This window comes from Oncorhynchus kisutch, linkage group LG7, assembly GCF_002021735.2.
Source record: "Oncorhynchus kisutch isolate 150728-3 linkage group LG7, Okis_V2, whole genome shotgun sequence".
NCBI classification, from domain to species: domain Eukaryota; kingdom Metazoa; phylum Chordata; class Actinopteri; order Salmoniformes; family Salmonidae; genus Oncorhynchus; species Oncorhynchus kisutch.
In genome coordinates, this window is record NC_034180.2 from 10,780,125 (window position 1) to 10,798,188 (window position 18,064).

At 42.2% G+C, this 18,064-nt stretch overlaps 1 protein-coding gene across 1 annotated transcript in view; it reads left to right on the plus strand.

Annotated features, from left to right (window-relative positions):
* The window catches only part of LOC109894186 (programmed cell death protein 4), a 33,853-nt gene that overhangs the window by 1,665 nt on the left and 14,124 nt on the right, over nt 1-18,064 (plus strand). Inside the window, exons 3-4 of the mRNA XM_020487463.2 lie at nt 15,847-16,146; nt 16,389-16,486. Coding sequence (XP_020343052.1) covers nt 15,847-16,146; nt 16,389-16,486 — 398 coding nt within the window. The remainder of the gene's footprint in view (nt 1-15,846; nt 16,147-16,388; nt 16,487-18,064) is intronic.

The following is an 18,064-nucleotide window of genomic DNA, read 5'->3' on the forward strand; positions in this document are numbered from 1 at the left end:
ATATCAAATACAGTGTTATGTCACATGCACTGAATACAGTTGTAGTAAAACATTTTTGAATAAGATTAGATTATACTTGTGAGGCAAATATTCCATAACTGTAGGTGGCAGTAAATTGCCATCCTTGGCTCTATACCTGGTCAAACAACACACTCTGAATGGCAGTATGCACCCTTTCAGTTTGTTTGCCAACTCCTAGTAGTAGAAAAATATACTACTTCAAAATGGAGATGGCCTCAATGCGCTGCCTGTGTGCTCACAGATGCCATAATGGGACATATATAAAGATGATATCTTTATCATTCTCTACATTTACCACATATGACTGGGAAAATCTATGTGAACATCCCACCAGCTGTTAGAGACTAGTGGGGAAACGAGTCGATCATCCTTGAGCTCCAAGTGGGAGGTGGAAATGTACCATTTTGAAGTCGAAAATACCAGTTGGATGCATTCGCGTGCTTTGAGCTCATTTGAGAAACACCCAATTAGCTAATGGCCAACAAGTTGTGTCAACCATAAACTAAAAGTACAGCTATCAGGCTTGTAAACAAATTATAGTGTTAAAAAAAAACCATATGAATAGATTGCTTTAAAAAATAATGTTTTGAGTTGCTTTTATCGAGAATTTCCTTAGTAGGTAACATCAGAGGTCACCATGTGAAGGAAGTCGGAGCTCAGCGGCGCTAGACGAGTTAACCACAAGGAAGTACCAGTTGGAGGGCCGTTCAAATGTTGTTTTTCCCCAGTCGTATGTGGTAAACAGTCTGATAGATATCATCTTTATATGTCCCAATGTGGCGTCTGTGAGTGTAAGGGCAGTGCCAGTAACGCAATCTCAATTTTGAAGTAGTATAATTTCTTATCTACTACTTCTGAGTTGGCAAAAAAACTGCAAGGGTGCATACTGCCGGTGTGCTGCCCTTTATACCTGTTCAAACAAGTTTAGCCATTTACTGCCAGCTAAATTTTTGGGGGATGTGTACTAGCGTATATAATTCATTAGCTGATGACCTGGATGGAATCATGTGATCCTTCACCCACTTTTAAAATGGTGGAAGGTTAAGGGCAATGTCCATGTCAAATTTGGTTTTATCTATCTACAGTTTTATCTATGGTGGGAAATTCCCACTTGGTTACTAACGCAGTATCAAGTCTTACAAGATTAGTGACGTGGGCATTATATCTATCTATCTATCGATCTGACGTAATGCATGTGCTTAATGTGAAATGGATGACATTTTTGTTTATAGTATATAGATTACTATGGTTTGGCGATAAGGTTGCAATTGTCTCATTTACAGTTCCTTGCCTACAGTTCCTACTTGGAATATCTGTTGAGGATTAAAAATAAAATAACCACAATTCAGTGAAAATATTTACTAATATTTTTTTACTAAATATTTACCAACAAGTGTTCAGCAGAATTAAACCCATGGTTTCATCCTTGTGTCACGTGTGAAAATACATACGTTATTGCCAAGTACATACATTGGAATGTGTGTGCCCCCCCCCCCCCAAAAAGTAATGTTGAGAAATTATTGTTTTTTAATGCCATGTATTAATTTTTTTGCAATCAGTTAATTATGAAATATCAATTAAATAAATTGAAATTACTGTGAAATAATACAATATTTCAGTTGTGTGTATTACTTAAATAGTAAAAAAAAATAATAATTCTTATTCCTAAATGTAATCTCATCTCTGCTCAGGCAGTAGCAACCAAACAGCCAGACAACGTTCTCTGTGCTCCCCATACTGTACTGTCTTTAGTCCTTCTATATAGCTAGGCATGCTGCAGAGCTGTCTGACAATCATTTTACTAGTTCTTCAAAGTAGATCGGACATACTTTTACGAGCTGTCTTTTTCCCTCTCTCTTGAATGTGGTGTTCCTCTCATGTGGTAGGATATGCATATTCTTGATACCATTTGAACGGAAACACTTTGAAGTTTGTGGAAATGTGAAAGTAATGTAAGAGAATAATAAACAACAACTCCCTTCAGCCCAGCGTCCCACATACAGTACCAGTCAAATGTTTAGACAAACCTGCTCAATCCAGGGTTTTTCTTTAGAGTAACAGTGAAGACATCACAACTATATTAAATAACACATTTGGAATCATGTAGTAAACGGTGTTAAACAAATCTAAATATATTTGAGATTCTTCAAAGTAGCCCCCCCCCCCCAATATGTAAGGCAAGGAATGTGCACTTTAATGGTACACTCCATGCTTGAGTCATAGTTGTTTCCCATACTGGTGAATACATCTGCACATATGGGCTGTTGCTCTTTCATATGAACTGTGTTGGCGCTAGTCTACTCGAGGAAGGCCTGTTGTGCTTGATTAAATTGCTCAACTGCTGTGGTGGTGATAACACTCCCCGTCAAAGACGCCTTTGTGTGTGGGTTGGAGGAGAAACCCTCCCACAGAGGCCTATGTGCGTCTATTGAGTAAAACACAACTCTCAGTGAAATAATTTCACCCCTGAAATTATGCAATGCCCACTCCACTGGTGACATGTCTTGCATGGGCATACATATAGCCTAGCAGAAAACTGGAAGAAATGTCATTTGAATTATTTGTTGTATACTTGTTTGAGTTCACATTCTGATTATCTGATGCAAGTGTAGCATGTAACCCATCTTTTGAATGGAGTAGCAACTTGCTTATAGAGTATTAACATGATAGGCTACAGTGTTTATTTTAGCAGCATTGTAAGGGTACTTCCTGTCCAGAAAATGTTATATAGATAGTAGACCATAGGTAAATATAGGCTTATAAGTATAATGGAGCGTGCACTACACTGAAATGTCAAGCCGGATTTGTTTATGGCCTACTGACTACACATAATGCAAGTTATGTCCGCTCCGCCGATTTTTCATTTCAAATAAAGACCGGAAAACAAACCCAGCTGAGAACCGATATATGGCCAGTAAGATATGGCACCCTATTCCCTATCTCCCTATGCTATTTGGGATGCAGCTCATTGACTATTTTAGTGCAAACAATTATTTACTTAAAACAAGGACGTGTCAATTTTGAGGGAGGCCAAAAACAACCCTTAAACCCCCCCCCCCCCCGCCTAATTCAATAATAGACCTAATGGGAAATCGTCCAATATCTTCCCAGTTAAGCTTATTCTTCCCAGTCAGCTCTGTAGCTAACTTGTCTTTCTGTCCGCCCCTTAGTGACAGTTGAACACCCCCCAGGACAGAACCACCAACCAACCACACCCCTCTCTCTCTCCCCCTCCTTAACCCAACTGTAACAACACACCCAAAAAGTATGATTGTCCTGGATTAAGCCCCATAGTGCTTGTTCGTGTTCAGCAGGGCCCCTTGTATAAAGACATTTAGCAACAGAAAACCATATGTCTTGTTGGTCCAGGGAGTATCACCTCCCCTTTACACCCGGTTTGGAGACAAATTCTCCACACCGAACACAGCCTTGTCAGACAGCAGTTTGGGACTGCATTTCAACATGTGAAGGCCCCCTCCCTTGCCTTGGCTTTAGGGTTGCAAAACTTTGGTAGCTTAACCAAAATGCCCAGGTTTTCTATAAATCCTGGTTGGAGAACAGAATCAGAAAGGAATAGGAAATCTTCCAACCAGGATTTTGGGTAGTTTTGAGAAAGTTGACAGAATTAAAAATAAAATAAAAAAACCTCTACTTTGCGTCCATTACCCCATTACCCCAATCTCTTTGGCTGTGAGTGACCTTACTGAACTGCCACCTCACACCAAGCAGCCATTTAGAACTGTGGAACTGGGTCAATTCTCCCAGCTCTCTGAAAACTTTGCTCTACTGACCCCCAGGGCTGACCCTCTCACCACTTCCAAGCCAGTGCCAGGCCTAAACAGTGTACACACACACTAGGGATGTGACAAATGAAGAACCGTTTTGATTAACATTTAAACTGCCAATTTTATATTTTTTCCCCCATTTAAAATGCTAAGGGGAAAAAAAAATCTGACGTCAATTCACAATGCGGAATAATGGTCCTATTACATATGCACGACAACTTCATTTCCCAGCCTTAGTGATCTACCACAGTCAAATACCCTTGAATACACCTCAGCTACTACGTTTGTTTGTCTGCAAGGGTACTCTACGGCTTTTTAAATGACGACACGAAACCTTCACTGGAGATAGTTTCGAAGCGCCACTGAATGGGCATTTTACTTGTCTGTAAAGGAATATCGCTTCTGAAGCGGGACGAACATGTCCATCACTAGGCGACCAGAACTGTCAATCAAATAATCTTGAGCTGCCTTCGCGCCGACCACTCTTTCCCCAAAAAAAGTACTTTTAAAGTTAAATACTGTGAGTTACCAAGTCATTTAGTAGAAAGATAACCTTTTCCGGCTAGGAATCGACTCATAAAGCCCTATTTGAACAAGATAAGTTTGACTGGGGGAGCTCAGGTAATGTAATTATGTGCACGAGCACAAATCACCACATCTGTAATTTTAGTCCCGTCCGAATCTGCTATGTCAGTCATTTTTACTTGGCAGGAAGGTTATCCCAGTCCTAAAAACCTACTGTTTTTCGGCAAACTCCCAGGACCTCTGATAGTACTTATCCTGTGCGAATCCTCAATCCTGTGTATCGAGGGATATTATAAACAGGTGCTGCACCCAGTTTGGGTAAGAACACGGAAACAAGTTGATGCTTAAAACAAATTGCTATGCATGTAGCCTACAGATAAATGATACATTTTTGTCAAATATCATCTTTCCTAGTGCCATACATATCTTTTAAAAGATTAAGTGGACGATATCGTACCAATGGATTGATAAATTGCCAAATACGTCAGGTTAAAGTTCATGGTTCTTACTGATATCCATTATGACTTTTTATGAAGGCCATTGGGCCAATATTAGGCTATCCCTAGATGTTTGAAATGTGGGTATCCCTGCTGTTATTGTGAAGTGGAAACGTCTAGGAGCAACAACGGCTCAGCCGCAAAGTGGTAGGCCAAACAAGCTCACAGAACGGGACCGCATAGTGCATTAACATCTTCTGTCCTCAATTGCAACACTCACCCCGAGTGTAAAATGTAAAAAATAAAATAAACAAGAACAAAACTGCTTCGTTTTAAAATAAAATCTTGACCTATACCAGCCATGAATAAACAGAAAACCCATTGGGCTTAGTGTATTTTTTTCCCCCCTGTGACTCTAGATGGTTGGGTTACAGTATGAATGCCCATTTTAAAATTTTGACATTTGGGGGAGGTTTTTCTTCACAATGAGGACCTGCTAGGCTTTGTGTTAATTTTTTCATCTACAATCTGTGCAGCTGCACTGAAAAGGCACTCACTAGGCCTCCCGGGTGGCGCAGTGGTCTAAGGCACTGCATCACAGTGCTAGCTGTGCCACCAGAGACTCTGAGTTCGAGCCCAGGCTCTGTCACAGCCGGCCGCGACCGGGAGGTCCATGGGGCGACGCACAATTGGCCTAGCATCGGCCGGGTTAGGGAGGGTTTGGCCGGTAAGGATATCCTTGTCTCATCGTGTACTAGCGACTCCTGTGGCGGGCCACGCACAGTGCACGCTGACCAGGTCGCTAGGCGTACGGTGTTTCCTCCGACACATTGGTGCGGCTGGCTTCCGGGTTTCTGGGTTGGATGTGCGCTGTGTTAAGAAGCAGTGACTCTTCTCTCCTCTTCTCTCCTGAGCTGTAGCGATGAGACAAGACAGTAACTACTAACAATTGGATACCATGAAATTGGGGAGGAAAAAGGGGATAAAAAAAATAAAGGCACTCACTGTCCACACTAGTACAGGGATTTCCAAGATGCGTGCTGTTTTAGCTTGGATGGGGAAACTGTTTGTTACTTCAAACAGATCCAAGTGCATCTTCGTTCCTGGGAATAGTTGGTATGCTCGTCTCTACAAACATGTTGCATTATTCTTGCATTCCAAAGTATCATTAGGCATAGATTGGCAAATGTTGGCCAAAGTAGTAACAGAAAATTTCAATTTCTTTCTCCCACACACCACACTGACCAAAAGTTATTTTGTTTGCATTTACGTATGTCCCCATTACCAGTAAAATATAAATCAAAACATATTTATTTCACTCACTTGCTTGTTCAGTCGTTTTATTCTCAACCAGGATTTCATCATGCATGTCAAGCAGTGAAGCTCATGTCCGTGGCCTCTTCTGTTGCGGGTCCTCTTCCTTGGTGCACACTGTCACTGTCCGTTCCCATATTGTCCAGCCTTGTCTAATATTTCACGTAAACCCTGTTTCTTGTCTGCATCGAAGTAGCGGTCCTTGTAGCTAGCATCAAGCATGGCGGCGACACTGTAAAGAGGCCTCTTAGAGAATGCCACCACATCGCTTGTTCACAGCCTCTAGTAGAGTACTTTTGTACGTTTTTAACCCCACGGTCTGTCTGCAGTTTTGAGCAGGTGTTTCAATGCCATGACAGAGGGTATCACGTCTGCTGCAGACACAGTTGATGAGCTTATTTCTCCAGTCAGTTTCGACTGGAACTAGGAGTGTGTTCATGTTTTCAATGAGAGTCCACTGTTTTGTACTAATTGTTGCAGGTAATTCCTAGTCGGCTGCGTATAGGCCAATCACTCGTTTTTGTTCCAGCAAGCTCTCCATGAAAACAGTACTGTTCCATCTGGTGGAAACGTCTTGCTTAAGCCTTTTTTTGTTTTCACTCCAAGCTGCTCCTTTATTGCTTGTAGACGGCTGTCTGCTAGCTGTGAATGTTTAGACTGACCCACTATCTTCCAACTTATTGCCACTGTGTCAGATATGCTGCGTTGGGCCAAAACACCTTTGTTCACAGCCAGTTGCAGCGTGTGTGCCATGCATGGCAAACTGGCGACTCCGCATTCTTCCAAAGCCTTTGTCATGTTAGTGGTTCTTCCTTTAAAGTTTTAAGCTTTTGCCGTGACCGTTAGTGGTAGATGGTGGCATTCTGTCTTTGCACTACACTATCACAAGGGGGAGATCAGCGTTCTATCGGTCGTCTAAACTGTGGCACAAATTGACTATCGGTTTGTAAATGAATGGAGTTGTTTTCAGTCTTTTTAATAAATAATTGTTTTGACCAAGTTAATCTGCTCATGTTGTGTTAAATTATTTTCCGTTCCTCCTGACAGCCATAGTATTAAAAAGTCTGTCGCCCACACGCGCTTTAAATATTTGTACAATAAAGCATATTGAAGATAGACGCCGCCTCGTAATGAGTTCCAAGAGCCGATCTGTTACCAACTATTATTATTGATATTGTTTTTTTTTACATATTGGATCACAACATTTTTTTACTTTTACATTACCATGTAGTTTGACCAATAAAATCGATTGACAGGGATGTGGACATACTCTGTATACATGTTCCCGAAAGAAATCTATTTTGGGAAAATAGTCAAATGCATTTTCTCCATCGACCTCACGCACTTTAAACATTTGGATAATAAAGCATTTAAAGGCTGACATTGGTCGATTTTAATACTGCTGACAGCCAAAATTCTAGCTCCACCCATAACTTTTGGACTTTTAAACATTGCCTTTGCAGATCGCTCATCTTCAACCATCAGTGAGTCGATAGCTTGAATAGTCTCGCTGGAAATGGAATACAATGTAAAAGTTTGCAGCATACAGTAAAGACCAGCAGTCAATTTTATTTAAGCAAAATAATTTTTTGAATCATTAGGCCTACTTTACAATATTGCAGCCTACTATTCCTGTTCATTTTCCTGGGTTTTCGCGTTCGGCGTAACTCAAGCGAATGGCACTGTCCGAGACCATAATCCCCAAGTCTAACAGTATTTGAATTTTACCGACATGGCTGCTTTCTCTTCCCTGTGCTGGAGTACTTTTAAAACTTCTTAATGCTAGGCATCCCGCTAGCAGGACAACTTCCGGTGAAACTGGAGGGTGCGAAATTCAAATAAATAATCATACAAATTACGGATATTAAACATTTATGTACATACTAGTGTCTTATATCGGTTAAAAGCTTAAATTCTTGTTAATCTACCCGCACTGTCCGATTTTACAGTAGGCTTTACAGCTAAAACATGCCATGCAATTGTTTTGAGGACGGCTCCCCACATCAAAATATTTTTCCGCTGGCACAGGTTTCATACATTCACAAATAGCAATTTTAAATATTCACTTTTTAAAAATCTTCCTCTGATTTTGTCATCCAAAGGGTCCCAGCTACAACATGTAGTGTCGTTTGGTAAGATTCAATCCTTCGACACACACTTGTCAAAAAAACAACAACAAAAAAACACTGAAGTAGAAGAACTAGTTTCTAGCACTTTCAGTTCCCTATACAGTCCGTGACAACCTACATGGCCTCAGGCTACAGATCATTGCATTACACATGCCAAAGGGCATGTGTCCAGTACTAGCTTCTCAGAGATGTATAATGTTACCTTTGCTTGTTAGGTATCACATTTTTTTGTTTTTGTGGTTTACAATACTTGACTTGGCAGAACCCTAGTTTCCTCTCTTTTCTCCTCTCGTTTTCTTCCTTTTTCCAATTGGCCAGGCCTGTTTTTGGCTGGTTGACATTGATCTTCCCCTAATTTACTGGTCTGGCATGTGCCTATTTGAAGGGAGTTGGAGGACGACGAGGGACTTGGTCAGTTGTTTACAGCTTTGCAGGCCCAGTGAGTGTTTTTGACCGACGGTAGGCCGGCCCACGCTTGTTTAGAATCGGATAGCGAGGACTCTGCTGTACAGTATGCACAAACACTGGACATCTGTTGGACCTTTTACACCCCGTAGGAATCTTGTTCACTTGATCCATGTACAAAACGTCTCACTGGCTGCTAGCTCGTTGACTTACTCGTGGGGGCCTGGCTCATCTAGCCCTTCTAGGAGAGCAGGCACACAGGCTTTATCCTAAAGTGCACTGCTTTTAAACTGGGCCCACTGGGCGTAAAGTAGTGCAACAGCTTGGGAAACAGGGTGCCATTTTAGATGCAGGCACATACAGCACTCATGGCCAGGAAAAGTGGTTTGGCTGGTGATGGCTCCACTCCAGTCTCCAGACAATGCTGGATCAGCTCTGTGGTTAGGCCGCCCTCCTCTTCCCTGTAATCTATAGGGTCGTGTCTCCTCTTAGGGCTCAGCGGTGGTCTTTGTAGGAGGGCTCTGGGGTATTCATTACACCCTAAGAAATTCCTTCTCCTCTTGAGGGGTCATTTGACTGGTTGTGGGCTAGCACTGCCATATGTAGTCAGACCCACGCTGAGTGGTAGTGTCGAGATACACACTAAAAGGATAGGGGAAAAGTGCTCACGTCATAATTTTTCTGTGTTTTTTTGAGTTGTGTGATCAGTCTCCATAATAAATTGGGATTAGTGGGCCCTGGTGTTGTAAGGGCAGCGGCCTTTAAGTCTTCTGTGTGCACACGCTACCGTGTGCCTGCAAAACAGTTGTGCACTAACACTTTTGACATATGGAAGCGGGCCAACTATGCTTGGGGTAGTCCTGGTAGTAAGACGATGTGACTTCAGAATGTGACCAGCATAATGCATTTTCTCTCTTTCTCCTGGTCTGTTTATTGTAGCTCGAAAGGTATTTTTAGACTTTGGTGTAGACCATTAGGCACGTTTTGGTTTGCATATGTTGTCGGTGTGGACTTCGCATATGTTGTCGGTGTGGCCTCTTTAAATCACCTTATTAAGCTATGTAGTGTGAGCAGCCAAGAGGGCTTCTAACAGCTGGTAACGTCCCACACCGCCTGAGCGTGCTCTGCTGTTTGAGCTGACATGTTGATGGTAGAACTGGAGAGATTGAAGCGCTATCATTGACGAAACCATTGGCTAGTCATTATTACTAGAATGTACCCCCCCCCCCCCCCCCCCAAATGGCTTTATCATAAAATAGGCCGGAGGCTTAACACTGTTGACAGAGAAAGGTAAAGGCCTAGTCTAAAGCTGGACTATTTACCACTAAGACTACTTTTTATGATTCGGGATTTATGGCTTTATGGGCCTAAGCAGTTTGGTTAGTAAAACTCTTAAACTCTGTAGGGCCCCATTCGATCATAAAGTTGATGTTGCATCATTTTCTAGAAGCGGCAATTTTAAACAATAACAAAGATCTTCCTGGCTCTGTTTGACTAAAGGCAGAGGGATGGGTCTGGAGAAATGGAACCACTCAAATGTTTAGACTGAGCTATCGATGCAAGGATTAGTTTTTATCATGTTTTGTTGCGATACAATGTTTGTTTATGAACATTGGAGTAAAACAAGCATATGTTTTGGATTCTGATGGGATAGGGCAGTTCAACTAAGCTCATGAGGCATTTATAGGTTATATTCGTCAAGAATCAATGGTTACACGTCATTTAGAAGTCACAAAATTGATGGGCTTCAGATGGGGGCCCCCCCTCCAGTACAGCACACAAAAATAGACAAGGGCATATTTTGCCATGGCAGAACAGTGAAGCACTTTGGTTGTTGGTCTAAAGGTTCAATATGCACAAATCGCTCCGCCATTTCCATTCATGGGCGGCGTATTTGGAAATGACCATGATGTTTTTTTCAATACAGTTTAAACAAACTATTGTTTGAAGTTTATCAATAAATTATCATATTTGTAGCTAATTTTTAAACACCTGCAGTGAACTAGGAGATATTTCACCTGTCACATTATTTTACATGAAGCTTACTGTAGTTCCCCAGAACAGTTGAGCTAGTCACGTGTTAGTTTGCCAATAGCACACAATGGGAGAAAGCGGGAGCAGAAGAGTCCCGCTGTTTATTGACGGGTGGGCCAGTAATCAAAGTCGCTGCTTCAAATCCCTGAGCCGACTAGGTGAAAAATCTGATGTGCCCTTGAGCAAGGAACTTTACTTTAATTGCTCCTGTAAGTCGCTCTGGATAAGAGCATCTGCTAAATTACTAAAATGTATATTTTACCGAGTTCATATGAGGAAATCAGTCAACTGAAATAAATCCATTGGGCCCTAATCTATGGATTTTACTTGACTTGGAATACAGATATGCATCTTTAAAAAAAAATGGGCCTAAGGATCTCGTCACGGTATTTTTGAGCATTCAAATTGCCAATTGATAAAATGCTGCTGTTCGTTGTCTGTAGCTTATGCCTGCCAATACCATAACCTCACCGCCTCCATGGGGCTCTCTGTTCACAATGGTGACATCCACCCACACGGCGCCATACACATGGTCTGCGGGTGTAAGGCCGTTAGAGGCGGCTTACAGTAGAGAAATTAACATTCAATTCTCTGGCGACAGCTCTAGTAGACATCTTGCAGTCAGCATGCCAATTGCACGCTCCCTCAACTTGAGACATCTGTGGCATTGTTGTGACTAGTGATGCACTGATATGACATTTTTGGCTGATATCTGATATTTTCCTTGCCAAAAAAAAGGAAAACCAATATTTTAAATTTTAGCAGCCTTTAAGCATTCTAGTAGAGTTAAATAGACCGCTGTGTCCATGTGCGTGTGTTAAGGCAATGCATCTCAGTGCAAGAGGGGTCACGACAGTCCCTTGTTCGAATCCAGGCTGTATCACATCCGGCTGTGATTGGGAGTCCCATAGGGCAGCGCACAATTTGGCCCAGCGTCTACCGGGCAGTCATTGTAAATAAGAATTTGTTCTTAACCGACTTGCCTAGTTAAATAAAGGTTACACACACACACCACATTGAGCAAAAAGTTATTTTGTTGACATTTACGCATGTCCCCATTACCAGTAAAACAATCAACCTATTTCTTTCACTTACTTGCTGTGCTGTTTCGTTGTTCATTTGTTCAGTCTTTTTTATTCTCAACCAGGATTTCTATGGAACGCCGTTTGGGTCTTTGCGTGTCAAAAGAAAAACACAAAATAATCTGTTTCGGTAGCTATAGCTAGCTAACTATATAGCTAGGTGTCATCTAAAATAACGCTAATTTGTAAGACCGTTCTTATTTGATAAATGGTGGTCAGACCCATCTGTGAAGCTAGCCACAATAGTGGACTTTGCGGTTAGCCTTCAAAATAAAAGTGTGGTATAATTCTGTTTGTATTCATTTGCATCACTGTCAATTACACTTATTTTGAAGGCAACCCCAAATTCCACTTGAGCCGTATTCTGACTAGCTTCACAACACAAACCGTTAGTCGAGCCTCACTAGCCAGATGACGCTTGCTGGCTGCTTGTAACGGTAGCTTTGGGCAACCGGGTTAAGTAGCTGGCTAGCTATTTATTTTCATGAACTGAAGTTCAATTTCAATAGGCGAACAACAAGTGGCAACCTAGCTAAAACTTACTCTCAAGGATTCCTAAATCACCGCTAAGAATATTGAGTGACTACAGTTTCTACTGGTCATTGTTTTCAGGCTGGTTGTATTGGTGCTAGCTAGATACCAAGCTAAAGCTAGCTACCCCAGATGTTGCGGTCAAACAAATAATGCTTTATTACCAACGGGGTATTGTAAACACATCTTTCGTGACTGGTGTTGGCTTGTTTGCAGGCTTTTTTTGTATAGCTTTGACAGTGCTACTGTATCTTTTTTGACAAAAAGTCCTAAACGTCGTTCCATAGTATGTATGTCGTGAAGCTAATATCAGTGACGCTATTACTGTGTAACTCCGGTAGGGCAACATCTGAAAAATAGTGCACTTGGTAGTGTGTACCGGTGCTCGAAAATACATTAGACAACACATTCGACAGAAGTGCAATGCTATTTGGCTGCCAGCCACAAGTAAATGGAAAAACGCCTTCTTTGCAAAAATAATGCATGGTCATCATTTCTAATGTTTATCCTAGAAAGAATGTAGCCAGCTATATTTCTTAATGTTTTGCTTAAAATTAATCTGCCATTCTACCTGAGAAATGTAGCTACACATCAGTCAGAGCACTGTCTGCTGATAGAATTCTCAGTGAGCACAAAATTAGTCTTAGAAATTACAATAAGAAGCATTTTTTCCCCCCCTTAATTTTGTGATATCCAAATGGTATTTATGGTCTCATCGCGAGAGGCGAAGGTTGAGTCCTCCAAAGCATGACCCGCAATAAAGAGATGGGCATCGTATAGTGTTAGCTTTCTGCCTTGTTTGAGAATCTGTACAGCTGCTGCTGTCTTGTTTCCCCCCCCCCCCCTCGTTTTCTCTCAGTTCTTGGCCCCTCTGCTTCTCAGAGCAGGTAGGCCTGTTGCCCTAGTGACTCCACACATACACAGCTTGTACACATGCTGCTCCAGAGCCTGTACTGTGCTTCCTTCAGACAAGCATGCATCTCAACTTTATTGTCTCTCATTCACATTCGCTTGTAAACTTACCACAAATGACAAGCTCCTACCTTATACAGTTGAAGTCGAAAGTTTACATACACCTTAGCCAAATACAGTTAAACTCAGTTTTTCACAACTCCTGACATTTAATCCTAGTAAAAATTCTTAGGTCAGTTAGGATCACCACTTTATTTTAAGAATGTGAAGTGTCAGAATAATAGTAGAGTGATATATTTCAGCTTTTATTTCTTTCATCATCATTCCCAGTGGGTCAGAAGTTTACATACACTAAATTAGTATTTGGAAGCATTGCTTTTTAAATTGTTTAACTTGGATCAAACATTTCGGGTAGCCTTCCACAAGCTTCCCGCAATAAGTTGGGCGGATTTTGGCCCATTCCTCCTGACAGAGCTGGTGTAACTGAGTCAGGTTTGTAGGCCTCCTTGCTTGCACACGCTTTTTCAGTTCTGCCCAAAAATGTTCTCTGGGATTGAGGTCAGGGCTTTGATGGCCACTCCAATACCTTCACTTTGTTGTCCTTAAGCCATTTTGCCACAACTTTGGAAGTATGCTTGGGGTCATTGTCCATTTGAAAGACCCATTTGCGACCAAGCTTTAACTTCCTGACTGATGTCTTGATGATGCTTCAACATATCCACAATTTTCCTTCCTTTTGATGCCATCTATTTTGTGAAGTGCACCAGTCCCTCCTGCAGCAAAGCACCCCCACAGCGCTTCACGATTGGGATGGTGTTGTTCGGCTTGCAAGCCTCCCCCTTTTTCCTCCAAACATAACGATGGTCGTTATGGCCAAACAGTTCTATTTTTGTTTCATCAGACCAGAGGACATTTCTCCAAAAAAGTATGATCTTTGTCACCATGTGCAGTTGAAAACCGTAGTCTGGCTTTTTTATGGCGGTTTTGGAGCAGTGGCTTCCTCCTTGCTGAGCGGCCTTTCAGGTTATGTTGATGTCGGACTCGTTTTATTGTGTACTTTTGTACCAGTTTCCTCCAGCATCTTCACAAGATTCCTTGCTGTTGTTCTGGGATTGATTTGCACTTTTCGCAGCAAAGTAAGTTCATCTCTAGGAGACAGAACACATCTCCTTCCTGAGCGGTATGACGGCTGTGTAGTCCCATGGTGTTTATACTTGCGTACTATTGTTTGTACAGATGAACGAGGTACTTTCAGGCGTTTGGAAGTTGCTCCCAAGGATGAACCAGACTTGTGGAGGTCTACAATTTGTTTTCTGAGGTCTTGTCGGATTTCTTTAGATTTTCCCATGATGTCAAGCAAAGAGGAACTGAGTTTGAAGGTAGGCCTTGAAATACATCCACAGGTACACCTCCAATTGACTCAAATGCTGTCGGAAGCTTCTAAAGCCATGACATAATTTTCTGGAATTTTCCAAGCTGTTTAAAGGCACAGTCAACATAGTGTATTTAAACTTCTGACCCATTGGAATTGTGATAGTGAAATCATCTGTCTGTAAACCATTGTTTTGCATGCATAAAGTAGATGCCAAAACTATAGTTTGTTAACAAGACATTTGTGGAGTGGTTGAAAAACAAGTTTTAATGACTCCAACCTAAGTGTATGTAAACTTCCGACTTCAACTGTATGTATACCTTTGCGCTAGATTGGCTATCTTTTGTAATTTGTTTTTGTTGTTAGCATGTTTAGCTAGCAGCCCCCGTGGAAACTAAAACTCACATTTCTATATGAATTTGGTCGTGTTACCCGAAAAGTTACATATTGCAGCTTTAAGCTATGCAGATAGGATACGGCAGTCACTCTGAACTACCAGTTGCCTTGCAAGGCGCTCTTAACTCCAAGCAAAATGAAGTTTAGTACCATATGAGCCTGTGTCAACTGGCCAGTTTGGGCATGATAATTGGCTAACCATTAAACTAGATGTTCATGTGACCATTGAATGAAAGGGATTATCTTAGTTAACTTCACAGTTCGACTGCATACAAGTGTTATCTGCAATTCTTATAGATGTTGTCAACATTATTTTAAGGATAACAGCTGTCCTGTCCATAAAAAGCCACCAGTCTCAATTTACACTAGACATTGTCCATAGTGCCAAAATAACAACAAATTATCTCATGCCTGCAAGTCATTCTTACAGTGATGTTATCTGTCAGGGAAATTAGTGTCTTTGAACATCCTCCAAGCCCTTGGAAAGTTTTGCATTTTCCTTGATTTACTGGCTCTCTGTACCTTTAATTATTATAATCTCATGACTGTGACTGGACACACTTCTGCTTGGGGATTCTGATTGTCATTTGTAGTAGGAGTGCTGGCAGTTGACATGTTTCTACAGACCTTAGACCTTTGAATATCCATCCCCATAACTTGCAACTTAACAATGTAGGATACACAAACAAATTCATACCTCGTGTTGTCAAAGGTGCATTCTGCAGTCGTTGTCCCCCTGTGGCCACTGGAAGAACTGCAAACATTGTTTAATAAAAATTTCAAAAGTAAACTATGCAGACAAGTATTTAAGCCAACCAGGGTGCGTTCCTGCAGGTTCAATATTATTAATATTTACATGAAATTGATTAAACTCACACTGCCTGTCCTTGTATCCAATCGCAGGGGTGTTATCCTTTGACGATGATGTGGATATGGACCATCCCTATTGCGATGAGGACGAGGCGGCGCTCGAGGCGGAGGTGAACGGCAACTGGACGCCACAGGAGAAGGCGCTCCACGAGGCGCGGCTGAAGGCCAAGGCCAAGCGGCGTGTGCGCAAGTCGTCATCCCGCAGCGAGTCGCTCTCAGAGTCGCTGTCGGGTGAATTGGCCGATGGCGATTCCCACAGCCCCAAGGGCAAAGTCCCCGTCCCCAACGACCGCAAGTCCAGGACAGGCAAGGGCCGGGGCCTGCCTAAGAAAGGTCTGTGCTATGCTAATAATGGTTGAGATAGATGGAAGTCATCTACTCTGTAAGCGGTGGTGGTCTACTACCAGTTTGTCTGGGGCCATAGGTTTTTGTTTAGGATTGAAGTCTGGTAAACTGATCATAGAGCAGTGCTTATGGCTGAGATAATCTCCCTGAGTTCACAAAACCATCTATCCTAAACGTGTCTCTAGTGCTAACTGACTAGCTCTGATGTTGATGTGGTCTTTCCACTACAGGTGGCGCAGGGGGTAAAGGTGTATGGGGAGCAGCAGGTATGGTGTACGAGGTAGAGGAACCAGATGTCAAGGACCCCAACTACGACGAGATTGCACAGGTAAGAGGGGGCACGGGCAAGGTATGAGTGTGTAAACGACATGCGCTCTCTCCTACCCCAACCTATACGATAGAGCCTCTGCACGCACCCCTCTCTTCTCATGTACACCAGAGTCCCCACAATCCATGTCCCAAATTGTTACTACAAAGACAACAGTAGCTTAGATGAGGGGGCCAGGTTGGGTTCTTTCTGTAGTTGTTTTGTGCTGACCTCTGTTTTTGGACTAGCTTTGTTCAGAAGTGGCCAATCGTCACAAAGTCGCGGCCCGTGTTGGATCATACCACTTTATGGGTTGTGGAAAATGAACATGCTTATGGTGACTGCTGGGATTGGCGGTGAATGCAGGGGCCACATGTTCCCAGACAAGCAGATATTGTCCATACAAAGTCCACAACTGGGTCATGCTCATCAGGAAACATTTTGTAACTGAAAACCAAAACCAGCTTTTCTTATTGGACAGATGATACCTCCCCATTAGTTCTCCATTTCGGACTGCTTTCTTCCTTTTCGTGCCGACTGAACACAACCCTGTAGTTAACATCCATCGCCATAATAATGAGTCGTACATCCTCTTGTATCTTTTTGAATGGGATCAGAATAGACTGTTGCCAGATCTTTTCTGGGTGAAATATCTTCCATTTTGATCATGAAGGTAGACTTATTCTGTCATAGGCCATTTATGACGAGTCATTTCGTATATTCCACCATACACCTTAGGAATGACCTATGATGGCGAGAGTTTTTTTTTTTTATTTATAAAAAAACTTTCAGTTAAACGTGGATGTCGAAGGTGTTTGCTATTCTGTGTAGTGAGAAAGTGCCTCCAAGGCTATTCCTCGAGAGAAACCTAAAAGAAACAGTACTGGAGCAGTAGTGCCGTGGCAGCAGGTAACTAGGACAGAGTTGGTGACACTGGAGAGCAGCCCTACTGACCTCTAAAAGCATATAGCCCGAAGGCCCTGGTCAAAAGTAGTGCACTATTATAGGGAATAGGGTGCCATTTGGGATGTCCCATGCTCTTGAGACACACATGCCTGTCTCCAGTATATCCCAGTAGTGGTGTGTCTGGGATCCCTACTAGCAAAGGGAGTGGTAAGGGTCGCATGGGTCCAAAACTTGAAAGTGTTCATCCATCCTCCTCCCTTCCTGGAAGTAATCACTCATCAATCACGACTGGGTCTGTGAAAGTTAAATGGTGTAATCAAATTCAATCAAGTAAGATCAATGGTTACTTTTTAAGGAAGGGAGTTGCAGGACAATACCAGAACAAGTCATTGGTGTAGCCTGAACATTTTTGGTTGTTCTTAAAGGTCAAGCATACTTCTGAAACCTGGAGAGAACCGGAAAGGGAGTCGGTGCGTTGAGTAATTGCTTAAACACCGACTGTATATGTCGGCAGCACTTGGCACAGAACTGCTATCATGCTGTTACATTTGCCATATCCTGGCCATTCAGCCTAAATATGATGGCAGTTATTGACCCCTGCTCTATACCTTAAAGGCCCAGTGCAGTCAAATGTGATTTTCCTGTGTTTTATACACATTTCCAAAATAGTTTAGAATAATACTGTGAAATTGT